Source organism: Balaenoptera ricei, chromosome 1 (assembly GCF_028023285.1).
Source record: "Balaenoptera ricei isolate mBalRic1 chromosome 1, mBalRic1.hap2, whole genome shotgun sequence".
In the NCBI taxonomy this organism is placed as follows: Eukaryota; Metazoa; Chordata; class Mammalia; order Artiodactyla; family Balaenopteridae; genus Balaenoptera; species Balaenoptera ricei.
The window spans coordinates 22,890,741-22,918,274 of record NC_082639.1 but is presented as its reverse complement, the minus strand read 5'-3'; the positions used below and the strand labels follow the sequence as shown (position 1 = coordinate 22,918,274).

General features: G+C 42.0%; 1 protein-coding gene across 1 annotated transcript; it reads left to right on the top strand.

Annotated features, from left to right (window-relative positions):
• Window positions 1-1,137: 1,137 nt before the first annotated feature.
• SRSF4 (serine and arginine rich splicing factor 4) lies at window positions 1,138-27,008 on the top strand. The gene is made up of 6 exons (XM_059917265.1): window positions 1,138-1,433; window positions 17,122-17,264; window positions 18,154-18,266; window positions 21,163-21,377; window positions 25,176-25,265; window positions 25,526-27,008. Exons 1-6 carry the CDS (start codon window positions 1,327-1,329, stop codon window positions 26,340-26,342), a joined length of 1,485 nt encoding a protein of 494 aa, XP_059773248.1. The 5' UTR covers window positions 1,138-1,326; the 3' UTR covers window positions 26,343-27,008.
• The last annotated feature ends 526 nt before the right edge of the window (window positions 27,009-27,534 follow it).

Below are 27,534 nucleotides of genomic sequence, written 5' to 3'. Positions count from 1 at the left end.
TAAAAGGTTTCATCTATCTCAACGTCCTTTCCTAGGGCACTGATTAAATAAATTACTGTGTATAAAGTGGCATATTATGAGCCATAAAATAGTCCTGAGGAAGCTCCTTTTGTACTCTAATGGAATGATTTTCAAATTATACTGAGTGCAGAACTGTATGTATAGTACACCACCATTTGCTTTACATGTGTAAAACCTCTGTAAGGACATTTAAGAAACATTATATTGTCTGCCTCTAGGCCGCCAGAGGACAGAGATGGGAAGACGTTTCACTGTATATCATTTAAACCAGTTAATGAATTATCCGTTCAACATATAATTTTTAAAGTAAAAACAGCAAAGAAACAAAACTCCTTTGTGGTTCCAGGTAAACTGTGTTAGTGATAAGGGAACCAATATTTATTGAGCTCCTACCACGTTCCAGTTACTGTTCCAAACCCTTCCACATATACTTTTAGTTACCCTGGTAGTCCATTGAGATGGGATAAATTATTCTAATTTTACAAGTTAGAAAAGAGATTTAAAAGAAAATAGGTTAAGTTGGTCCAGTTAATTTAGCCAGTGTCAAGCCAGTGTCAATCTAGCTCCAAAGTTCCAGCCTTCTCCACTCTCCACACTGCTTCCACTGAAGCAAGTCATCCTATTTTTAAAGTAATATTGGCATTACTTTATTGGGCACTTACGATGTGCTGGGGACAGTACGCCTATAATTCTCAAAACAACGCTGGAAGGCTGGAATTACTATCCCCCTTTTACAGAGAAGACAAACGAGGCTCAAAAGGGAGGCGCGTAACGACCCCAAGGTCAGACACTTAGACGGTTAGAAGCCAGGTTTAATTCCAAATCTACTCTAAAGTCGAAACCACTCCCGGATCAAAGGACAAAAGCAGAAACATTCGAAGAGCTATGGGGGAGGTGCGGACACTTCCGGGGAGAAAGGGGAAGCCAACGGGCTACGGAGGGCGGCGCAGGCGCTGGCGCCAAGCTCGCGAGAGAACGTGCCCGGGGCCTAAGGGCCCCCGCACCGCCCGCGCCGCCTGTCGATCACCTGGCCCCGCCCCGCGCCGGCGCGCCTCCGGGCACGCCCCGGCCGAGCGGGAAGCGAACGCGCGCTCCCTCCCGTTACCCTCCTCCTGCGGGAAGGGCGGGGGAGGCTGGAGGCGCGTGCTCGCGAGCTGCGTGCTCGCGTACGTCGCCGGGTTCGGCTGCGTCCGTCCCGCCGCCCGCCCGTTGCCGCCGCCGCCGTCGCCGCGCTTTCGCTTCGCCGGCCGCCGCCTAGGGGGGCTGGGGCCGGGCCAAGCCGCCGCCGCCGAAGCTGTTGCCGGGATGCCACGGGTGTACATCGGCCGCCTGAGCTACCAGGCCCGGGAGCGCGATGTGGAGCGCTTCTTTAAGGGCTACGGGAAGATCCTGGAGGTGGATCTGAAGAACGGGTGAGGAGGACGGAAGAGGGGCCTGCCGGGTGGGGACGGGGCCCCGGCGGTGGCGGGGAGGCCGCGGGGACGGGAGTGGGACGCCTACCCCGCGCGGAGCTGCCGGCCTGCTCCGGCCCCGCCATAGTCGCGGCGCCTCGGGGGCGCGGGTAGGCCCCGGTTCCCACTGCGCCTGCGCGGGTGGGGGTGGTGGAGGGATAATGGGAGCGATGGTGAGGCTCTGAGTGGGACGGGGAGAAGGAAAACCCGAGTGGGATTGGGGCTCCGGGAGGGAGGGCACAGCTCCAGGGCTCCGGGGAGGCCTGGGTTTTTCCTTCCCAGGCGCTGGAGCCGGAGCCTGGTTCATCTTCAGTAGAGACCGACCTTTCCCGCTCTGAGGGCTGCTGGAAACAAACAGATTTCCTCCTCCCTTTTCACCTCTTCCCCAGTCTAATGGATCAGATGGTCACAACGCATCTCTCCCGGGGACGGGAGCTCTGAAGGGACGCCCTTTTTAGACTTGCCATGTGCTACACTTTTTTGGGCGGGAGACTCTAGTTTGAGTAGTCTAGGGACGGTTTCGAAAGTATCGGCTTGCGGTGCTGAAAGCCTTCACCGTTCCCTCTACAAGGGTAAATTAAAGTCTTAGCCTGCTATCTTTAAGACTGCGTACAGAGTTTCCATGCTGGGGTTTCCGTTCTCCAACTTGCCAAAAAATTGTTTTGTCGTTGTAGAATTTGTTAGAGAATAGTGGCCACCGTGACTAGTCAACTAGTTGATGTAGACGGAGACCTACAGTTAGGAAATTGCTAACTTACTACCCACCCGGGTATGGTCTGTTACTTGTATTCCTAATCTACTTTGGTAGAGCAGGGCCCGCAGGGGCTACAAGTTTCAGGGAAAGCATGAGGAGTCAGCCCTGGAAAAGATATTCAACAGGGAAAACTGTGAGAACCGGGAAATGTTAGGTAGGACTTCAAAGACATGGATATAAAAAAGTAAAAGGAGTGGGGAAACATTTTAGGGTACTAAACCTTGGCTGTTAGAAGAACTCTTGGCTTTTTTTTTTTTTTTTTAAGATCTACTTTGCAACAGGTCTGATATGGCTAGAGTTTACTCCCCAATGTAATACTAGCAACTAACACTTGAGAAGTTATGAAAGATACCTAAGTTGAACATTTGAGAAAAATTGGAAGCTACAATGTACTCAAACTGTTGGCTGGGTTTAAAATTTTAACAAGTCATTTCAAATTGATTGTTAGGAAGGACCACCTTCTTACTAAGGAAAATGTCCTCCATCAAGTGTTTATTATGAATGCTGATTTCTTTTAGAGTAGAAGGTTTAGGAAGTTACTCATTTTGTACAATAGAGCTCTCAGTTCTTAAACGTACTAGATAAAGTGGGCAGGGGGTTGTTCTTGTGATACATATCATATGTCTGAACAATCAAGTTCAAACTCCCAGTTTTCTTCAGAGCCCAATTAAGTTGACAGAGTAAATTTTGTGGGGAAAGCATGGGTTTTGAAAGCAAACAGGCCTGGGTCAAATCGTAGCTTCACCACTTACTACCTATGGACAAGTTACTTCTGTGATTCTGAGTTTCCCCATCCACCAGGAAAAGGAAGATTAGAGATAATAGTTGTAAAGCATTTGGCTCATAGCTGTAAATGGTAGCTATAATCAAAGGGATTTGACCTTGATCATAAGGAGACATCTTAGCTTAAGTGTTTAGTAACACAAAGCGTATTTGGTGAGGTCTGTTCTCTAAGGTTACTCAAGTGATAGTGAGCAGGAAATGATGTTAATAGGAAAGCTAATTAAGGGAACAAATATGTTGATAACTGACAAGATGCCTCTACTGTGCTAAATGAAGGGAGGAGGCAGAAAACCAGTTCTGCCCTTGAGTGAATTAAGTGCTTGTGGTTATAACATACACTTTGAGTTAAGCAATGCTTGCTCTCAATTTAAAGTCAAGAAGTGAAACTTGGAATGGTTTGTCTGAAATAGGCTTTGAAGTGTGGATTGACTGGGGCTTGAAGTATCTGGGAATAGTGTATGTCATAACTGGTGATGGTAGAATAAGGAAGAATTTTGAGATATAAACAGTCTAGCTTGGATTGAGTCTCATGAATGATCTAGAAGTTTAACAACATAAATCAGAAACAACAACTGTAAGATTTTACACTAAACATTCAAAATCATGGATGGGAGTTCAAATGCTCTGGAGGGAATAATCGAGCAACCTGAGAAATGGTGATCTAAGAGGAAGGATCAATCGATCCTTCCAGGACCCTAAATACGTGGGTCTCTTGGGGAACTAGTCATTTTTACAGTTGTGCTGCTAAACCATGATATGCATGAAATCTGTGATTGAAAGTCAAGGGAGGGCTTCCCTGGTGGCGCAGTGGTTGAGAATCTGCCTGCCAATGCAGGGGACACGGGTTCGAGCCCTGGTCTGGGAAGATCCCACATGCCGCGGAGCAACTAGGCCCGTGAGCCACAACTACTGAGCCTGCGCGTCTGGAGCCTGTGCTCCGCAAGAAGAGAGGCCGCGATAGTGAGAGGCTTGCACACCGCGATGAAGAGTGGCCCCCGCTTGCCGCAACTAGAGAAAGCCCTCTCACAGCAACGAAGACCCAACACAGCCATAAATAAATAAATAAATAAACAAACAAACAAACAAACCCTCACGCCAACGGTTGGTCATTCTAGACCAATAAAATCATTTAAAAAAAAAAAAAGAAAGAAAGTCAAGGGAATGAAGAATGAGAAGTCATTTTAGGGATTTGAAGGCAGGTGTCAACAGTCACCAAACAGGTGCACCTCCTGGTAGCATTCAGGAATCATTGCAGAGGAAAATGACTTCTGAACAAAGGACCAATGGTATATAGATGTATTTCAAGCAACTGACTGGATTAGATGGCAGTAGCACAGAGGAGTTTGAAAGGATGGCATAATTTAGCAACATGTGTAAGCTTATAGTCCTGGAAACGTACAAAGGATAGTAGAGCCCCTTGAGAAGCCTTTTTAACATATCTGGATTGTGATTATTAGTAACTGAAACTCAAAAGATTTTGGATGGTTAGGGCTTTGAAGAATTGCTGAAGAGTTCAAATTTGTAGAAGTGAGATTTATCAGTAGACCGTAGCTATGTTGAGCTGAAGGGTTGTAGGTAAAGTTCTGAATTAATTAAGTAGGTGTAAAGCAGTGGTATAATAGAAAGTTGACCAAATGAGGCAGCAGATGAGCTCTCCAAAGGAGATTTAGTATCCAGGAGAACATTTTATGGACCCTCTTGGGATTAGGAGAAGGGAGGTGTATGCAGTAATGTATTGCCTGCTTTTATTGTACCAGGTAACCCTAATCTAGATTGCCTTAGTTTTAGAGAACTCCTGGAAAGATGGTTTAGTTTGGGGCCACGAATATGACGTAAATCTCCCACAACAACATAGGCCACTCCAGATCCCCTCTGGTCTCCTCCATTTGTATGTGCCACACTAACGCCAGCAAGAGCCACGGTGGGCCAGGGGTCAAGGAAGCAACAATATTAGCAGCTGTTTATAGCCTTCCAACTCTGTGGTAACTTTTGCTGTCTTTGATTATTTGTGAATTCTGTGAGCTTTCTCTTTTATTAGTAAATCACTTTTTTCATGTAAAATGTAGATTTTTTTTTTTTAAGTACAGTACTTTCTTTTGCCACAAAATATTGTGGTTTTGGTCTCAGATCTTTATATTTTAATTTTCCCGTATTTTAGTTAATGAATGAAACATATCACATTCTAAGATTATTTTATTTGCCTAGTAGCAGGTAAACCCCCAAACCATTGAGGGTTTGGGGGGGGGGGTTGGTTTTGGTTTTTTGTTTTAGTTGGTTAAATGTGTGAATTAACGCTCTCCAGGGAAACTTGGCTATAAATTTCAGAACCTTTGTTTCATATTACAGACAGTGAAATTGTGAACAGCCAGAATTTTCAGGGGTGTCCTGGTCTGTGTAGTTGGATTTTCATGATATCTAAGTATTACCAAGAAGTTTTTTGTTTTCATCCTCTGTTTAAAATTCCTTCAAGTAGAAGATACCCCTTAGTTAATTTTTTAAATATGTTACGGCTTTCAGCGAGTCAGGTTGTTGTTCTGTTTGTCCCTGAGCACTGTAGGGCACTGTTAGGCCTGAGATACTGGGATGAATCTCTGCCAACCCCAGAACCTACACAGGGATTTTCTCTTTTGACTAAATCCTTGATGAGAGCTTGTTTTTCTTCTTGTCTTTTAAAGAGGCAATAAGGAAAATATAATTGATGTTCCAAGTTATTGGTTTCTGGTTAATTGAACTGGTAGTTTAGTATTAAAAGCCCATTCTTGGGAATTCCCTGGCAGTCCAGTGGTTAGGACTCTGCTTTCACGGCTGAGGACCCAGGTTCAATTCCTGGTCAGGGAACTAAGATCCTGCAAGCTGCATGGTATGGCCAAAAAAAAAAGAAAAAAGCCCATACTTAATCTATATAACATTTCAAAATAGTATGTATTTATTTCTGATTATAAAAATTTTACATATTTATTGTACATTTTTTTAAATATAGAGGACAAAAATTAAAGATGACAGTATCTGCACTTTGAGACTTTGTCTTTTTTCCGCACGCAGGTGCATGCATTTCTTAAGCCTCCCCGCCTCCCTTTTTCACATTGGATTCGTACTGTACGTTCTGTTTTGTAATCAGCTTCTACCTAACAGCCTGATCCTTTTGTCATTAAGTGTTCTCCCACAACCTAATTCTTAAGGGCTACATAGTATTCCCACATAGAAATACTATTTAATGTACATAAGCAAAACCATGTTGCAAGACATTGCAGTTGTCTTTGGTTTTGCACGTATTTTACACGTATATAACGCTGTGGCAAATATCCTTTATGTAAATCTTAGGGCAGATTCCTGAAAATGGACTTTGGAGTCAGAGTGTATACAGTTGTCCCTCAGTATATTCACAGGATTGGTTCCAGGACCCACTGCAGATACCCAAATCTACGGATGTCCATGTCCCATAGTCGTCCCTCCACACCCACAGGTTCAACCAACCCAGGATATGGAGAGCTGAGTGTACACATTTTTAACTTTTGCTACCTTTTGGTTTCCATGGTATTTATTTATATTTTCACCTGTCGTATTTAAGAGTTCCTATTTTTCTGAACTCTCAACTACTCTTGATCATAATTTTTTAATATTATGACTTTTTAATTAGAATGTCTAAAAATATATATTAGGAAGTTATCTTGCAGCCTTTAAGCCTTATCTTTTTAGCCTACCAAGCATAACAGGTTCAAGAACTTTTTTTAGAAAATAACTTTTTGACTGATTAGAAAATAAATACAGGTGCATTGTAGATAATTTAGACAATACCAAAAGCAGAAAGTAGAAAAGAGGTATCATTAAGAATCCTTTTAACATAGACAAGGTCTTATGTGCAATTTTATGTCCCACTTTTTCTGCTTAATTTTTCTCATATATTTTTTCTGTTACATTAAAATCTTTCTCATAAACATCATTTAGGGCTGCACAAAATCCATTGTATGGCTATATCATGATTTACCCAACCATTCCTTCTAGGCTGTCTCTCAATTCTTGCTGTCCTGTATAACCTTGTGATGGATATCACGTGCAAAAAACTTTGTTTGCATTTTAATCATTCCTTAGGACGGATTCTATGAAGTAAAATTCATGTGTCACAGTAGGAGTGAGCATTTTGAAAGCTCTTGATGCGTATAGCCAAATAACTGCCCTGCAGAGCCGTGCCGGTTACACTTGTAGCAGCAGTGCATGAGCACGCCCATCATGGCAGCCTCGTCAGCACTGAGCCCATGGTACTGTTCAGAGTCTTTGCTGATTTAACAGGTGAAATGGTTTCAGGTGTTTTAACCAAGAACTTTTTCCTAAACAAATAAGAAATCATGAGAAACAGGGCTATGGATTAAGTAGCATTCTGTCATTGTTTTATTCATAGTATCGAATGTAACTGTTACAAATGTGACCAAGTTGTTTTTGTACTGAAGTCTCTTGCTGAGGTCAACATACCTCCCCCCAAAATATATTAGGTAGGTTACTTTTTTTCTTAAGCCATGGGTGATTTTTAAATTTCTGTCATTTTGAAAAGTCATTGCCAAGAAACCATACCATGCTGCGGTTTGACCAAACGTTACCACCTTAAACTGCCCTGGCTTGAGACTTCCACTCCTTGTTGCTGGTTTCCCAGTCAGTTTGTGATAAGAGTAAACATCGTCTGTAATTACTTGGCCAAATCATTTTAAATCCCTATTCCTCAGTTTTATAGCTTGCTCCTCCCTTCCTTGTTGATGTATCATGAATAAAAGGGCCACATGAAATATTTTTCCCTTCTTAAAAGGTAGGCACAGGATGTAGACTAGATAAAATATGGTTTGGGTTCCCGATATTTTTGGATACTTCCAAGTAACCTAAACAGCAAATTGTATTTTGAGATCCTCGGAAGAAAGGTGCTCCAAGCATCTGAGAGAATACTATTGGGGGTGATATTTATAAGTTTGTAAGCTAACACTGAAATTTTAAAATAAGTGTTGTCTCTAGTTTGTACTGACGGGGAAACTGAGGCACGGGGGATTAAATGACAGGGCCAAGGTTACAAAATGAGTTATTGACAACTCTGGAAACTGAAGATCTTTCTTATTCACATACCAGATAGAGCATGGGTGGTGTCAGCCAAAGTTGCTCTCCGTGTTGTTTGCTTCCAGACGATTCATTCCTATCCTTTGGGGCTTGCCTCCAAGGGTGAGAAGGTAGTTCAGGTTCCACAGCCTGAAGTCCTTAGTCTCTCTGCAGAGGCTTCCAACAAGCTGCCAAGTTACTGCCAAAAGTGAGACAAGTGCTATTTTTTTATGACGTTGGCCCCGGACAGAGACTGCTACTGATTCTCCTCAGGCTACTCTTTGCAGAGCTGAAAGGTGGTATCAGCTTTGTGATGGCTGACCAGGGTCGGATCTGTGCAAGTAGATGCAGTGAACAGTCTCTGTCCTGTTGTCATAGCTAGGGCTATCTGGTCTTGGAGTATCCTGAAGGTGAGGGATGGATTGTGCCCTGGATTTGCACGCCTGTATTTTGAGGAAATGCCCTGCATGACCTTTCCTGTGTGTTGAGATGAAAGTCTAGAGGTCCTGGAACTGCACATGATGCCTGAAGAGCCACTTAAAGGGCCCTCCGCCGGGGCCCCCAACCATGTCTTGTGCCTGGATGCCAGATGGGGGCCTCCATGAACACAGACCTCCAAGGCCTAGAGGGGGGGAAACTGGAGGAGGGAGGTTTGAATTCAGCCATCAGGAGTGAAAGAGGTGAGCAGGAGACTTGGGCAAGGGGGTTAGGAACCACAGACCAGATGAACTGACTTTGAGAAAAGTTATTTCATGTGGATGAAATGAAGCTATTGATCCATTAATGTTTAAGGAATTTGAAACATCCATTAAAATATTAAGTGAATTAAATGACTGATTTTCAAGGGAAGGGCATCCCCAAGAAATAGCATGGGGAGTGGCATCTTTGACCAAAAAGAAAAGGAAACAGGGACCGTGGGGTGGTTATGAGGGACATGGAAACAGCCAGGATGGTCCCAAGAGGCATAATTTCTAAGAGGTTTTAACACCTGTCACCCTGCCTATAGTGTGGTTTTAGAGGTAAGTACAAACTGGTTTTGTTTGTAGCTTTGGTGTGGAATCAGGTAGTGTTGTCTGCTGAGTGTACACCTTTATTTCATTAACTACAAGTAACAGTGATTCTTACGTTCTAGGAGTTTTATTCTAAATTAGCAATATGACTTTCATCTCTTGAGTTTTTTTAAATTGTTTTTAATTTGTGATTGAGTCTTCATGAGCTTTAGTGTGTCATCAGGGAATAGTTGATCTCTCTTCTTGTGAGACCTTTTCATTTACCCTTAGTGTGGATAAGTGTCAGAAAATTGAAATGTACACAGGTATGACTATGTTTGCTCCCCTTTAAGGAAAGCATCCCTGTTGACTTTAAAAGGTCACAGTGAAACACTTCATTATGACAGCGGGGTTATGGTTGTGATAGTTTGATCCACAAACTATTTGCAAGTATGTTGCTTCCTGCGGGTAGTCCCATTTTATAGGGTAGAAATATGGAAGCAGCCTAGTAAAAGTGAATTTGCTTAGTTCATTTTTGAAAGACTTTTGGATAGTTGAAACAAAATGGCAAATAGGCCCATAGACCAGTTACAAAGTAAGACTAGATTTGAAATTGGTTACAGATTCCTCTCTTGCTCCTGCTTTCTGAAGGAATTTTGTATTATCACTTAGTTTTTAGAATAATGATTGTTTCTGTTCTCTTTTCCTCACTCCAGTATGTGAGTATTCCTTCAGAGATGGGCTGGTATTTTCTTAATGATTTGTTATCTTTCTCTATTTTCCTAGACTGGTGTTAAAATTTTGATAACTGACGTATAGGCTTGGTTCCACTATTAGCTTAGAGGATGTTCACAACTTACTAGCACACATCAGATGCAGAAATGGTATTTCTTGCCATTTAATATTTCTCATAAGATGCTAACATTCATGTGGGCATTTGTCTTCCACAGCATATAATTTGATGTAACTGATTTTCTGTGCTAGAGCTTGTGTTTCTCAAACTGTTTGCTCTATGGACCACTTCTTTCCACTAGTGTGGAGATAGTAGAACGTGGTGATGAAGTGTTGATTTTAGGTTAGGACCTAGGGTTGAAGAATCCCAGGTGTTGGGTAGCCTTTACTTAACTGCTGTAAGCGTTCATTTCTTCATCTATGAGATTATCAGTAAATCTCAGAGTTGTGAACATTATTATAAAGGATTTTGAAAAGGGAAAGAGTCCTGGTGGGCTAGAGTAGTCATGTTAATAGTGGTTTGGAGTTGAATCAGATCATAGATGGCTGTCATCTGCAAAGTACTTTTCTGGTTGCTGCCATAATCTTTGTATAATTGGAAGTCTGTAAACTTTATAGCATTCTTTGATTTCTCATCCATTTTTTTCCCACACCATTCATGCTTATATTTTTTGGTCCCGGTCACCATTCCTTACAAAACTAATTAAATGCATTCTTAAATACATAATACTGTCAATATCCATTCACATCTACCACCTCTAAGCCCAACCTTCCATCATCTCTATGCTGGTCTAATTTTTGCTGAGCCTTAAAACCAAAGACAGATTCCAGGGGTTAATATGGGGCCACCAGAATGGGGATTGCACAGAATAATCTTATTTTTCCTCTATTCTTCTAGTCTGTTATGTTCTGAACCCACACATGTTTTCGGAAGGACCAGATGGCTGACACTGGCTAATGGGAACCAAAAGACGAGTGAAAGTAACCTGGTTGTCACATACTCCAAGCTTAGGGGTGCTTCACCTGCCCCAAGATCAATTTCTTTTTTCCTCTGGAGAATTGACCCAGCTGTATCCAAAAAACGTTAATACAGCCTGGCTTATCTAAGGTTAGATTATCAAGTCAAGCAGCAGCATTTGTTGAATTTGAAAGGATTGTGCTCAGGACTGTGGGAGAAAAGAAACAGCTGCCTTTACAAAGGCACTGTGACCTTGTGGTTAAGAGCTTGGGTTTTGGAGTCAGATGGACCTGGGTTCTAATCCAGCTATACCGCTTAGGAGCTCCTTGACTACAAGCCAGTTGCTTAGCCTCTCCCAGTCTCATTTTTCTCTTTGTAAAATGGGAGTAATAGTAGTAGTAGTAGTGCATTCTTCGCATATGATATGAGGAATGAATGAAATATTATAGATGAATTATTTACTGTGTGCCAGGCACTGTTCTAAATATTAGCCTTTGTTAATATTAAAGAGCTCATAATCAAATGAGAGGATAAGCACAAAGGAAAAAGAACAAGGCTTGAAAGGTCACCAAAACATTATCATGTAAAACATAAAATTGAATAGAAGTGCTAATGCTAAAGACAGTGCTAAAATGCTTAGAGTCCGGCAAGTTTCTGAGACTTCATGAAAGAGAATTCTCAAGTCCGTGGAAGATGGTTGCTGTGATTCACCTTGCGTAATCAAGGCATTCCAGGTTTAGAGAATGACATCAACAAAGATCTTTAGGAGTCAATATAGACCTCTGAGCAAAAGAATGATAAAGCCGCTGACTTTCCCCACTACATTTAAAGAGACAAGTTGACTAAGTAAAAATAGCCATATTCTTGAACGAAGGAAGGTGATCAAACAGGAAGAGGCCGCCCTGGGGGCCCAGCAGAATGAGCACACTGTAGAACTAGGCAGTGCACTAAGTGGGCAGCCAGAGAAGAACAGCCAGAGGCAATGACAGTGTTGTTAGGAGTGAATCAGGTGGTCAGGGGACCGAGAAGAGAGGAATCATGAGGTAGGTTTTCTTCTTTGAAGGTGGGGAAAGATCAAGTGCAGACTGAGCTGTGGCCAACGTTTGCAGACCAGGAATCCACACTAGCTCTAAGCAGAGAGCTCTTGGTGTGCGGGAACTGCCAGTTTGCCGACGTGAAAAGAGCCCCAGACTGGGTACTGGTGAGCCCTGAAGTCGCACCCCAGCTCTGCCACTCAGTGAGCACGGGTAAGTCATCCACCTTCCACGGGTGGCCGTGATGGCCCTCCCTCCTCTGAGGCTAAAGAGAGGGAGGCCGGAATGCCCAGAGCAGCCTCCTTCCTGTCTCAGGATAAAAAGGATCTCAGGAACCCACTTTGTGTGGTAGGAGCTCCTAGTGGTGGGTTATAAACAACCCTCAGTTACTGGGATAGTCAAATTGCAACCATAATCAGTGACTCAGAGCAGTGAATGTGACATTGGTTAATTCTACTTTGAGGGCCTGACCACTGCTTCCCTGGAATTTTGCAGACCTTTGGAATTGGGGGCACTTACATGGTTGTCACTCACAAGCTTTCTCTGAGTTGGCCTCACCTGAGCACTAGAGAGTTGGTTGCAGAAGTGTCTTTCTGCAGTTTTCCAAGCACTTTATGCAGAGAGCAAGAATTTTCGTTTTTTATTACTATCCTGTTAGTGTGCCCTAACTTTTTTCACCTCATAACACAAGCTGGCTGAAGCATAGGATCAACACTGAGTGCTTTGAAAGAAAGCTGTTTGATTCCTGTTCACTGAATGCCGTTTCTTTCAGGGTAGATTTAAGGGCTCTGCCCTTAAAGTACATTGCTGTTGACCCTAGTTTCAGGGTTCAAGCCACCCCATGGGTTAACTTCAACAGATGAAAATTTTTCCTTGGCTACAGCAACATCCCTAATCCTGACCAGCCATGGAGAGGTTCGGTTCTTGCAAGGAAAATGAGTGAATGTGGGAATGGCTCACCACATTGGGAAAACAAAACTCACATCCTGCTGATGGTTGGCTGAGGACTGTCATGTCCACATACAAAGAAAAGCATGTGGCACAGTTTTAGGACAAAGGTGAGCAGAGATCCACCGTGGAAAGGGGCAAATTTTTCTTATAGAGAGAACATCCAAGGCGTGCCCCGGCGGTAAGCAGTACTGGCGGGTGACAGCAGGCACACGCATGGAGGCTTGCTTTCCCTCGCTCCTCGCCCCCACCCCCCGTCAGTCAGCTGGTGGTGCGCACCCCCTTAGTCACGCCCTGTCCGGTGAAGATGTTTGGAAGACGGAGATGGCCCTAAGCCATTTCGGGAGGGGTGAGATAGACTCCCCAGCCTCTTCAGTAGGACATACGGCGTGGTATTTGGGACCATTGGTGTAGGTCATTAGATCAGGGGAAGACTATTCAGCAACAACACAACCTCAGGTGGTAATTTTTCTTGGGTGAAAAAGTGTGATTAACATTTTGAAAATTGAAGTCTTGGAGTACTTTAGTTTTAAAAACATGTCATTCCAGTTCTAGCATTTCAGAGTTCTGACTGATAGTCTGAGCAGTACATCAGCTGTTGAGTGAGGAAGACCAGCACATTGGCAGTGGTATAAGAATGGACTAAAGTTTAGAGCAGCCCACGTAATTCAACGTGGCTTTTGTTTGTGGTATCCAGAATACCTGTCTATAGTTGGTAAGAATCATGGTGCCCACTTTTCTTAGAAAATGGCAGGAATTCCTCGGCCATCATTTTTTGACTAAATTTGTTGGGATTAAATGTGATCTAGAGGAAAAGAGTGGGAAAAGGCAATAGCAGAGAAACATTGAAGAAAGGAGTTTTTCTTTTAATTGAAAAAATTTACATTTAATAGTTAGGCCATGCTTTTTGTTCTTTCACATAGGTGTAGAGAGAAAGGTCGAAAGATACAACATCTGGGAGTCAAGCCAGAGGAGGCATATTGGTGGGGGTTTGATTTGTTTTGGTTTTTATCAGTCCCTACCTTAGAGGGATTTATTAATTTGTAGTAGATTCATTCTCCTGAATTCCTTCATCTTCTTCATTCTCATACTAGAATTACTGAAAGATGGTTGTTTTTAATAGAGAAGAGGAGGGGTGTCTGCAGCTAGAATTGAGAAATTTATCTGCTGGGTTATGTTTGTAAGGCTTACCTACCGGTCACACCAGAGATATGTCTACATAAATACACACATGCCGACACATAGTGTGTGCACACATGAATGCGTGTATTTTATATCCCTCCTTTGACAAATGATTCAAAAGGAGAGTACTTTTTGGGAGAGGAGATTACTTTCACGTTTTTTGCTACAACGCACAAAGGGATGTTAAGATCGATTTAGAAAGATTCTCCCGTGTTACCAGGAAGAGCTTTGCTTTCTTAAAGGCACTAGAATTTAATTCAGAGACAGTTAAACTGTTTAAATAAAACTAAAATTTTATCCCATTGTTAAGCCAGAGGAGGACTAATTTTCATTTTAACTGTCATACTTTTGATGTTAGGAGAAACCTCAGAGATACGTAGTATAGCTCCCTCATTTCACAGATAAACTAGGATCCAGAGAAATAAAGTGATTTAAATGTGCTTTTCAGAGTTGGTTTATTGCAGAACCAGGACTAGAACCCAGGCCAGTTCCCGCTGCTCCAGTCTTAGATAGAGTTCTGGAGTCATGCCACAGGCTTTGAATGTCAGCTTTGCTGTTTTATTATGCACATTGTTTAATGCGATGTGCCTCAGTTTCCTCATCTGTAAAACAGATAACAGTACCTGGCTCTTGGGTATTGTGATTATTAAATAAGATAACATTGTTTAGTACATAGAGATTACTTAATAAATATTAAGTACCATTTTATTGTTGCTATCTAGTCTTCCTGCCTTATTTGGGGAACCCATTCACTCCACTTACTTACCAATTACTCCAATTACTTACCGAGTGAAGTAATTCTTTCAGTAAAACTGATCTAAATAAACAGTGATGTGGTAGAAGCAACCACACACTGATCTGGTCTTTACTTTGCTCTCAGGACAGGAATCCTATCAGGTATGGTTTATGGTGCAGGAGTATGGTTTAGTCTTCCAGGCCCACCCAGCATGTCAGTGACAGAAGTGACAGTCAGGTTCCTGATTTAATCCTTGGACTGGACTTTGACATTAAAATGTTCCAAATAGATTTTGTGGCTTTTCACAGAATAGTAGCCAAGATTTTTCTGTGAAATAAATTTGATCTTAAGTCAGCTGTTTTAATAAGTTACTAGGATATCCCCAAAATGTGGCTAAGTAACTTGCTTGTTGAAGAAAATGGGGTGTTCTGTGACTTCTTTATTTAATCCTTGTGAGTCAGCGTTGTCCTTATGACATCACATCAGATGAGTTAGGGGCATTGAATGGTTCCGAGCCAGTGTGAACTCTTAGAAGGGCGTGGAGGCCATTTTATCATGCCCGTGTTGGATGTTTTCTCTCATCCCTCTATACTTGGCATCTGGGCAAGTGGGCAATGCAGACCTGTGACCAATCTTGACAACTAAATTAAGGAAGGTACTCTTGGGGGCAGGAGGTATTTTATGATCTATTTAGGAATAAACCAAAGCAAAAAGTAGTTAGATTTGATTTTTTTATTAGCTCTTTTTTATTTATTTTGTCTCTAAAAATGATAGTATAGCTTTCCTGATGACTCACTCTATTTAGGAAAGAAAAAAGTAGCTGCAATATATTTTATCTATTAAAGATTTTTAATGATCATAAAGCACTTTTTAACATAGCAAGTTATTGATTTGGAGAGGCTTTACTTTGTCAAATATGACAATCATGGTCAAAATCATTCTTATTACGCTGCTCGGCAATTCCAGCTTATGGAAGTGTGAAACCATGTTTTAAAGATTTCATAACCCATAAGTTGAGCCAGGTGTCTTCTGAATTGTGTCATTACAGAACATTTCCCATTAAACACTGGGTGTTTCTGTGTTACTTTTCTTTAATGGAGTTGAGATTCAGTGCCTCTTGAAGTTTGAATGCCACTCAGAGACATTTCAGCATAAAGAACCCTCCAAAGTTTTTAGCTGTACATTGTCACCTTGAGAGACTCTTGTTTGATAGAAACTCTTTAATCTTTAGTAAAGGAAGAATTCCTCAATTCTGAGTTCTCTCACTTAGCATGTTGCTGAGTACAGCATTACATGCTGAAGAAACGAATAATTTTGGTCAGGCTGGATGAACTTCTGGCAAGTCTTGTAACCTGTCTTTAGTTTCAGTAGGTGTAAACCCGGAGGGAAACTGTAGTCAGTATCTGCCTATATACATAGCTCTGTTAAAGTTTAAAGATGTTGCTTGTAACTTGTATGATTAAGATGGTTTTGGTTTTTAGCTATAGGCAGTGCTCACAAAGCTAGACTTTTCACAGCCACATCAGAGCAAACTAAAAGTTTCTTGATAACAGTTGATAGGGCATTTGTTTAACCTTGCTTATAAATATCTTACAAATTTTGCCTTTTAGTTTTATAAGTTGTACTCTTCAGCAGGCATTAGTAGGATTGGGGTAGGGGGTTGTTTTCTTTTGGATATATGTTAAACCACCAAACCTGTTTGCTGGGAAATTGCTAGCACTACTGTGTAAAAGAAGTTTGCACAGTTGTATATAGATTTTAGAGAATTCCAGCCTACCAATACCTCATGGAAATGAATTTGGAATATCATGAGGAAGAGAATAGGACCAGATTTTTTTCACTGGTAGTTTCTAGAATAGTTAATTCACTTGTGACTTATTTGTTTAGGTAGAGAAATGGGAACTTTAAAAAAATTTTTTTTTTTCACTGAGGAGAGTCAGGGTACTGTGATTTTTTTTTTTTTTTTTTTTTTAAACCTGGTTTGTTACTCCATACATGATTTAACAGTTAAGACACAGTGCCTAAATGTAGGTCTAATTGTTCTCTAAGATACCACTTTGGGGCTAAAGCTAAAAAAAGAAAATGAGTTTTTATGTGACTTGAAAGAGCAAATATTCAATCTTGTAGAATTATGTATTTTAATACCTTATACCAAGCATCCCTGTGGAGGTCTTTGCAGTTGCCACCAGCTACTTGGGGAACAGAAGAAGTGGTCTCTGTATATTTAGCCAGCCTCCTATTAGAAAGACAGGAGTCAACCTTCAGAAGTCTCCCTGCCCTCTTGCAGTACCCACGGGCACAAAGCTGAGTGGTTTCTGCTAAAGGGAAGAGAAAGCTGATCCGTAGTTTGCAAAACCCACCTAACCTTTGCTAAGCATGAACCTCATTGCTTTCTCTTTAATGTTAGTGAAGCTGGGTGTCAGAATGGTGCCAACCAGGACTTTGTTTGCTTTCTTCTAGATATGGGTTTGTGGAGTTTGATGATCTGCGAGATGCAGATGATGCTGTTTATGAACTGAATGGCAAAGACCTTTGTGGTGAGCGAGTAATTGTTGAGCATGCCCGCGGCCCGCGACGAGATGGCAGTTACGGTTCTGGACGCAGTAAGCATTTAAAGGGCATTTGTATCAGTGACATGCCTGTTATTAAATGTTAATTTTTAAAGTAATTAATTAATTAATGTTACATTGAAATGTATTGATATTTAAGCCATTTGTTTTATAAATTTATGTATCTTTTTAAATGTAAAATTGCAAATAAACATCTTTAATAATGTTTAATTGTAATTAAATTAATGACATAAATTTCTTGTTTTAATACTTTATAAATATGTTTAATGATGTGTGTTTGTGTTGTTGTTTTTTTTCTCTGTAATGCAATTGTTTAACATAGATTTAACAAAGACCTCAATGTTTTAATTAAAAGAATCCTTTGAGGCTAAGATGACTGCCTGTTCCATTTGCTGACCTTGGGTTACCTTTCCATGCGTGGCTCTTTGAACCATTGTGGCCCTTGGCTGACCAAAAACAGGAAGCCATGTGACGACCGCAACCTTTCCCCATTAGACCTGGGTGGTGAGGATCCCAAGGGTTAGACACAGATGAGATTAAACTGAAATAGGTGCCTGAAAATCTTTTTTTCGTATAAAATGTTCACAAAAACTTTAATCACTGTGAGTAACGCCAGTAACTGATTTAGTAATTTGGTTAGTTATTTCTAAATTGTTAAATTGTTGATAGTTTTTAATTTATGCATGTTAATTTTAAATATAAATATTAATGAATACATACTTACAACTTTGTAAATTAAATTAAATTTTCATGTTAGCTGATTGCTTTTTTTAAAATCTAGATTAGAATTAAGGGTGGGGATAGAGTTAAAATATATACTATTTGGGGTGGGGGTAGATGGTATATTTAAGGGGAATATGTGCTGTATCATTTTTTCTTTTTCCTCCACTGAAGTAATCTCATCTATTTGAACCTTCCAAAGGTGGATATGGTTATAGAAGAAGTGGCCGAGATAAATATGGCCCTCCTACCCGCACAGAATACAGACTTATTGTGGAGAATTTGTCAAGTCGGTGCAGCTGGCAAGACCTAAAGGTTTGGGCCCTGTTAACCTTCTGGGTTACAGCTGGGCAGGAGTTAAGGTTGAGTTAAGGAAAGAGGTTATTTTATGCAGGCCCAGGCACACAGAGAAAACTTTCCCAAAGCATTTGGAGATTTTCCAATTAAAGTTTCCATAGGAACACAAAAGACACTGGAATCTCACTGCTACTGTATGTTATGGGGCCAGCATGCTAAGGACAACCTATGTTATGTGAAATTTTCTTCTGTAGAGAATGTTACAGAGAGATAACAATGTAGTTTCTCCCTAATAAAAGAAAAAATTGCAGCCAGCAGTTTCCTGCAGTATTAGTTGTAATAGGCAAGTTTGTGTCAGCTTCCAGTGTAGAGCCTCATTGGTGAAAATGACTATCTGACCCATGTTCTTTTCTAAGATTTATTTGTTTTTCATTGAATATTTGTCCTGAAAGAGTTTTAATGTCAAAAAGTACAGTCCAGTGGTGTACTGGCCATGCAGTGTACTGATGACAGCTCGTTTTTTGAAAATGGTGTTGGTTTTTAATCTCAAAAGGGAAAAAACCTTATTGAGCGTGCCTTAACCTGGATGGTCTTAGGAGGGCAAATGTAAAGGTTGCTCAGAGTTTCCTATCTCACTTCTCATTTTTAGTCCATCATTAAACAAGTCATCTCTAGCAAAATGAGTGAGTATGTTTAGGTTCAGCAAAAAGTAGTAACTTATCAAAGCACTTTTACATCTTTTTTTTTTCTTTTTTTAATGTGCTCTCAACAGTCTTTAGCAAACAAAGATAAGATCCAGAAAACGTTAATTCGCACAGTTGGTCTTAGCAGAAGAGCTGAGACTAAAACATATGCTGGTATTTTTTCTAGTACACTGTGTTGGTTGTCAGTATTACAGCAGGCCCTTACTGAGTGTCTGCCAACAAGACTGTCCTCTCTGAAGGAATGACTCCAGTATTCTGAGAGTTAAGGATTGAACATTATGGCTTAGAAACTAGAAAGGCTTTCCAACTTGCGGTTAAAATGGAGCCTAGCCAACGTCCTCAGTTGGTTTTATACTTCTGTGTCTTTGGCAGTTTCCCTCTCGGGAAAGGAGAGTAGTCGAGCCAATTTCCTAGGAAGTCAAGGGAGCCTTCAGAGCAGGACTTTGGAGCCCACCTGCCTGGATGGAATCCCAGCTCTGCCACTTATCAGTTATTTTACTTCAGCAACTTACTTTCCTCTTGCACTTCATATTCCTCAACTATAAAATGGGAGAAATACTCATTTCTACTCAGAGTTATTGTGAGAAATGAATGCATTTTTATATAAAAAGCCTAGAATGGTTCCAGGCACAAATGCTAGCTATTAATCACGGAAATGCAAAAATAAAACTAATGTAAGGTGGTATATTGTTAGTTTTTAAAAATGTGTAAATTCATAATAGCCAGTGGTGGCGTTGAGTTGAAATTTATAGAGTAGTGGCATTGAGAATTGGTCGTTTTACCCACGGTGTGGGTGGTGCTAAGAATTTAGGTCCTTAAGTCTGGCTGCTTATGTTCAGACCCCAACTCCTTCACTTACTACCTGAACGACCTTGAGCAGTTTGCTTAATATCTCTTGTATTTCACTTTCCTGTAAAATAGGGATAATGATTGTATCTACCTCATGTGGCTCTAAATAGGACTAAATTAATTAAATCCTACCTATCATCCAATGAACATTCAATATGTTAGCAGCTATTATTATTAATTTGGAAGTATGGCAATATCTCAACTTGCCCAGGATAGTCCCAGGTGTGGCATAACTTAATAGCATCTTCCTTTACTCTTAGATGTATCCCAGTTTGGACGATAAATTATATGGGCTCCCTGCCTTTTTCCCAGAGCCCCCACTCCTGCAAATAATTCAGCTGAAGTAAAGAAATTTTTGCATGAAGACGGTCATTGCTAGATTATGAATAATGGCCAAGGACTGTATATAAAACCCAGAAATCCCAGAAGTCCCAGCAATTGGGAAATCCTCAGAAAAAGTATTGGACACACTAATTATGAAGAATGTAATGTATGTTAAGACATGTAAACATTTTATGATGCAGTGAGTAGAGGAATAGTATCAAATGGCATATAGTCAGTGTTTGTAACTTTGCAAAATAGGGAGAGGAAAGCAATAACAAAAATGAACTGCTATTGAATATTCATGTATTCATTCCACAAATATTTATTATTGAGTATATATTATATATAAACAAACATGGGGAAATTGGCTACAAGACCCCAGATTTCATTTTCTTTTTAAACACTAATCACATGTTCTCTTATTTATATATCACTTCAGTATTTATCTGTCATGTTAGTTGTATTCTCTCTTTGGGTTATATTAAGTCCTCAGAGAGAATGAGGAAAGAGGCTTATAATAGTGAAGGGACATGGGTGGTCATTCCACTTTGAAGCCAGAGCTGGACAATATTGTTCTATCGTCTTTTTGTCTTTCGTAATCCATTTTTGAATTTGTTTACCTTTTACCTTAGATATTTATCCACAGCTATACGTGTTTTCAATAAGGATTTATGATGAAATGCAAAAGACCTGAGTTAAATGTAGTAACTTGAGCTTCTAAAGCTTCTGTAAACAAAGAACTTGCCACTATAAAATTTGGGAAATGATAGTTAACTAAAAAAATTTATATTCAAACAAAACTATTTAAAGAAACAGTTAAATTATTTATTTATTATCTCTACTACCCACCTAATGCCTAACACTTCAGAGAACCTCAGTAAATGGTCGGTGTGTAGCTGTAAATACTTAAGAGTCGACTTCATTCTGAGGAAAGCTAGCATTTCTTCCTAAAGGAAAGGGAAAACTTTCATTATGATTGTGTTAGATATTTTCACAAAATGTGTCTTAACCTATTGGGGGGTTTTGTTTTTCTTTAGGATTATATGCGTCAGGCGGGAGAAGTGACCTATGCAGATGCTCACAAGGGACGCAAAAATGAAGGGGTGATTGAATTTGTGTCTTACTCTGATATGAAAAGAGCTTTGGAAAAGTTAGATGGAACTGAAGTCAATGGCAGAAAAATCAGATTAGTTGAAGACAAGCCCGGTTCTAGACGACGCCGGTCCTACTCCAGGAGCCGGAGTCACTCAAGGTACTAATAATGTGTTGGCGCTTGCTGTAAATTCATTAATGAGCACATAGATAATCCATTTTCAGTATTCTGTTGAAGTCTCAGTACCATGGTTCTGTCTGGTCCAGTTACTCAGAACTTTGAACTGAACATTTATTTGCAAAACTCTTGAACTCTTTTGTCATGAGTACAAATAGAATTAAAGTCCTTTCTCTGATGCAGGTATCAGTGACCTTCTCTTACATTTCTTCTTGGGTCCCCTAAATCATACCATTACTGGGGGTGAACATGACCACTCACCCCTTGTTACTCTCACAGATACTCCAGCTACTCAGGAGTGGAGACTTTGTCTTATTTGGCAGCTGTTTTGCAGATGAGCCAGGCATTTGTGAACAAGACACACATGGTCCGTGCCCTCATGAAACTCAATCTAGTGGAGAAGACGGGCATTGAGCAAATAATTACCATTGTGATAAGTATGTCAAAGGGAAGGTACGCGGCCCAACTCGTCCGGAGAGCTGGCAGAGGCTTCCCTAAGGACTGTCATAGAAGCTGAGACCTAAAGGATGAGTTGGACATGGTGGGCAGAGAGGGGGGATAGTGCCTTTTTAGCAGAGAGAGCAGCGTATTTTGAAGGCCCTGTTGTGGGGAAGGGGGAAGCAGAGGAGCATGGCTTGAGATGAGGTAGAGAAGAGCGAGATCCTGCTGAGCCACAGGCCAGGTTAAGGGTTTAAGAGTAGCGGGAAGTCATTAGTCTAAGCTTTTCAGGTTTTGTTGTTTTGTTTTTTAACTCTTTATTGAAAACAATACATAAAGCATTAGAGAAAATACGAACTTTGAGTCCCCTTATACTTATCACCCATCCAGCTTCAGTATCTTTCATTTTGCCAGTCTTGTTTCATCACCCCCTCCTACTTCATTGTTTGAAGGCAAATCTAGACATCCTGTCATTCTGCCTATAAAGTGGGTATCTCTAACCTTTTATTTATTTATTTTATAAACTTATTTATTTATTTATTTTATAAATTGATTGGTTGATTTTTGGCTGCATTGGGTCTTCGTTGCTGCACCTGGGCTTTCTGTAGTTGTGTCATACGGGGGTTACTCTTCATTGCAGTGCACGGGCTTCTCATTTCGGTGGCTTCTCCTGTTGCGGAGCACAGGCTCTAGGCGCATGGGCTTCAGTAGTTGAAGCATGCGGGCTCAGTAGTTGTGGCTCGTGGGCTCTAGAGCGCAGGCTCAGTAGTTGTGGTACACAGGCTTAGTTCCTCCGCGGCATGTGGGATCTTCCCCAACCAGGGCTCAAACCTGTGTTCCCTGCATTGGCAGGTGGATTCTTAATCACTGCGCCACCAGGGAGGCCCTAACCTTTTAAATAAAATCATGAGGCCATACCACAGCAACACATCTGTATTCACCTTTCCCCAGTTGTCTCAAATATGTATGTATTTTTGTAGTTGTTTTGTTCATATTAGAATCCCAACTAGGTGTACACATAGCAATCAGATGACATGTGTCTTAATTCTCCTTTTAATCATGGCTGCATCGTCCTTCAACCTCTTTTTATTTTCCGTCCATTTAGTTGTGGAAGAAACGGTTTTCTGTTCTGAAGATTTTTCCGTAGTTGAGATTTTGCAGATTGTGCTCTTCTGGTGATGTTTAGCACATCCCTTTATCCTGTCCCTCATGTTTCCCATAAAGTCATACTTAGGTCTTGCGGGCATTTAGAGTAAGGCCAGTATTTTAGCAGGTGCTTTGTACTTCCTGTTGCAGCACTTGTGTGGTGTCTGGATGTCCCACTTTGAGTGATGATAACATGCATCCGTGTGAGCCGTCCATTATACAGTTCTGCGCCAGCATTGCACCTAACGGTGGAGTTATTAACATCTGCTGAGAATCATTACCTCGAGCCATTCAGCTGTGGTTGTAACATGATGACTTTCTAGTTTTCCGTTCTTTGTGCATTTAAAGGCTGTAGTTCTATGAAGGATGATTTCCCTCTTCCACCCTTTTGCTACCACCCTAAAATAGATTTTTTATAAGAAATGGAAAGTAAAAGTTGATACCTTTATTTACCAATTTTCAGTATATTGAATGTGCCCAGCAACACCCAAAGGTGGTGGTGAGGTTGCTTGTTTAGTATTATTTTGAATGAATTCTTGGATCTTTGCATATTTAATGTTTGATCCATTGCAGTCAATTTGTTTTTGCTCAAATTGTTCTGTCTTTGGTCATTGGGAGCCCTTCAGGTTGGCTTCTGTGTCTTTTGGTTTTGTTTGATTTTTGTGTGACTGTGCTTTACTAAATATTTCCGCAAATTTTTTATTGCAGCATTTTCAAACATAAAATGTTGAAAGAATAGTTCATAAACACTCATATGCTCTCCTTATAGCTTCAACAGTTACTAAAATTCTGTCTTTCTCTCTGTATATTTATAGACACGCCCTATACATTTATTGTGCTGTAGCATTTGAAGGGAGGTTGTGGAGAGTGACACTTCACCCCCAAATACTTCAGCGTGTATCTCCAAGAATGAGGATAAGCACACTTCTGTCTTCCAACCTAAGAACATTAACAGTGATCCCATAAAGTCATCTAGTGTCCAGGCCGTATTCAGATTTCCCCAGTTGTTCATGGCTATCCTTAGAGCTGTGTTTTCTCCTGGCCAGGATCCATCTAGTCATGTATTGCAAGGGGTTATTGGGTCTCTTCAGTCTGAAGCAGTCCCCCTACCTCATCCCCCCACCCCACCCCACGACAATTACTTTTCTTAGCTTTTTTTTTTTTTTTTTTAATACTGTCCCACATTCTGAATTTATGTTTCCTCTTTGTATTGTTGTACTTTATCCCCTGAGCTTCCATAAACTGGAAGTTAGGTCTAGAGAGGTGTGATTGAGATACAGATTAAAAATTTTGAGCAAGAGTTCTTTCATAGATGATAGTACCCAGGAATCTTTGGAAGTCTCTTTCCATCATGATGAGAGGTTCCATCTTTGCCTTTCCTGCCCTGCACCTGGAATTGGTCATTTTCCCCAAGGAGCCCTGGTTGCTTTTGGTAGGAAACGACAGAGTCCACAGTCTCGGCTTATTAGAGACTCTTTAATCTTGGAGGGTACAGTTGACCCTTGAACAAGCGGGGTTGGGGCGCCAGCCCTTCACATCCGCAGTGCCCACACTTGTGGATTCAGCCAACCGCAGATCGTGAGGTACTGTAGTGCGTACCTATTGAAAAAACCCCGTGTGTAAGTGGACCCGGGCACTTCAGACCCATGTTGTTCAAGAGTCAGCTGTATTTTTAAAACAGCTCTCTGGTCTCAGTTGAATAAATAAGTGAAGGGCAAAAGTGTACGCAGGAAGGCTGGTTAGGGGGCTGCTGCGGTACCAGGGAGAGTGGTGGTGGCTTGCTGGGGGGCAGCCGAGGTGGATGAACTGGAGAAGATCGAGGGCAGAATCAACAGTGCAGAAGACGGTGAGGCAGAGAGGGGAGTCGAGGGTGGCTGTGGTTCCTCGTGTGAGGAACTGGTGAATAACAGCGGCATCGGTGGGAATAAGGAAGGAACCCAGCAAAAAGAGCACGTCTGGGGGGCAGTGGGTTCAGGAATGGAGGCACTACGAGTTTCAGGCAGGCCATTCCAGGCGGAGTGTTTGCGGGTGACTGGATCTCTGGGCCCAGAGCACAGGAGAGAGTTCTCTTTCAGCTTTGTGCCTGGACACAGCCAGGGCCATGCATATTTTTTGATAGAAAGGATGTCTGAATTGACTCTTTTCAGCCAGCATTTTGTCAGCAAGTATTAAAAAAGAAAAAACTTTCTCCCCTAGATCTCGCTCTCGAAGCAGACATTCTCGTAAGAGCAGAAGCCGAAGCGGCAGCAGCAAAAGCAGTCATTCTAAGAGTAGATCCCGATCCAGGTAGGTCTTCCTGGTATTCATGCAGGGCCCACAGGCACCGTTTCCCACTTTGGTGTTAATGGTGTTCCCAGTCTTCCCTCACCCCAGGATTCCCAGCTCTGGACTGGAGTCTCGGGGGTTCAGAAAGCAGTCCTTGGCCAGCACAAGCCGGGCTTTGTATTGTGCGGCACAGCTCCACACATAGCTTTAGTCTGTTCTTCTCATGAGCAGCCTGAAAGTACAAAGTCACATGCGGCTTCGCCGTCCCCATGTCTCCCCAGGTCAGGGTCCCGTTCCCGGAGCAAGAGCCGCAGCCGCAGCCAGAGCCGCAGCCGCAGCAAGAAGGACAAGAGCCGGAGCCCCAGCAAGGACCAGAGCCGGAGCCGCAGCCGCAGCGCCGACAAGCGCCGCAGCAAGAGCAAGGACCAGGCCGAGGAGAAGGTCCAGAACAGCGACAGCACCGGCAAGTCCAAGAGCCGCAGCCCCAGCCGGCAGAAAAGCAAGAGCAAAAGTAGAAGCCGCAGCCAGGAGAGGGGCGCGCAGGAGAAGCGGGGCAGCGTGAGCCGAAGCAGAAGCAAGGAGAAGAGCCTGCGCAAGAGCCGCAGCCGGAGCCGCAGCAAAGGAGGCAGCCGCAGCCGGAGCCGCAGCAAGAGCAAGGACAAGAGGAAGGGGAGGAAGAGAAGCAGGGAGGAGAGCCGCAGCCGCAGCCGCAGCCGCAGCCGCAGCAAGAGCGAGAGGAGCAGAAAACGGGGCGGCAAGCGAGACAGCAAGTCGGGCAGCAGCAGCAAGAAGAAGAAGAAGGAAGACACCGACCGCTCCCAGTCCAGATCGCGATCCCGCTCAGGCTCGAAGGAGCGGGAACACGCCAAGTCCGAGTCCGGCCAGAGGGAAGGCCGAGGGGAGAGTGAGGATGCTGGCGCCAATCAGGAGACCCGGTCCAGGTCGAGGTCCAATTCCAAATCAAAACCAAACCTCCCGTCAGAATCACGCTCCAGATCAAAGTCCGCCTCAAAAACCCGATCCCGGTCCAAGTCTAGATCCAGGTCTGCGTCCAGATCGCCCTCCCGGTCTAGATCTAGGTCCCACTCAAGGTCCTAACTGGCTACGACCACAGCTGGAACTACCCAAGAAGTCTTTTGTACATGTTTGGTAGCCGTAGCACAAGTGATTGAAGTAGAACATATGTCACTGCTGTACATTTTTAACTCCCCTAATGGTGTGTCTACAGTTGTTAAGTCTAAGCGCTTCCTCTCCATAAAGCCTCCTGGCGTCAGGCCTTCCTGCTCGACCGAAAGCAGTCTTCTCTTTGAAAACCCCCTTTACTCATGGCCCACAGTAGAATATCCAAAATGCCTTGGCTTTGAGGCCTGGCCTTTCCTACAGGGAGCTCAGTACCTGGATGGCTTTAAGGCTGGAATGATGACATAGGTAGGTATGGTGAGTTCAACCATTTTGCCCTTGAATTGATGCCCTTTGATGTATGCCATTTAGTGAAAGTGCTAAGTCTTAAGTTTCCTACCACTTTGGTTTCATATTTTTGGACTTAACAAAGTTGTGAATAGCACAGTCGAGGAAAATTGATACCTGCAGTAACCCATAGGAAATAAACTGTAGAGTTCCATATTCTGGTATTGTGATTATATTGTTTTATATTAAAAAAGAAAAGAAAAGAATTTTTTTTAATTTTATTTTTCCCCGTCTTGCAAAGTATAGTGACCCCTGTTTCCATTAAATTTGAATAAAGACTATTTTTGCTTGACAAAATTTCATGGTGCTTGAATTGACATTGCATTTCCTGATGCATCTTGATATCTTTTTCTTAGCATAAAAAGTTCATGATATAATGGCTGTTTTGTTCCTTGAGATCACCCATGGGTAGGGAGCCAACACTTTTCCTGAAGGAGTTTTCTCACCCAACAGAATAAAGTCAAGTTTCTTAGGGGTTTATAAATCCTTCCTATCAAGACTCCTATGGCCAAGCTGATAAGTGAATCAATTTGGCAACTCAGAGCATCACCAGATGAGCTCTTCATGAACAGAGTTCTTTCTTCTGTGCTGATTGATTGTTGAATGTCTTGCCATGATGAATCTGAAGTGTAGAATACCTCATTGCCTTAGAATTTGGATTAATCGAAACCAGGAAGAAAAACCATTCAGGATTACCCTTGTCCCACTCACTCTCTGTTACTTGTCTGACCTACCTCTATAGGAGGTTCCAGAGATAGATAGAGTGGTTCTGATCTGGTCTCCACCGTTAAGGGACTGTAGAGAGGCATCGATCAGAGCAGGA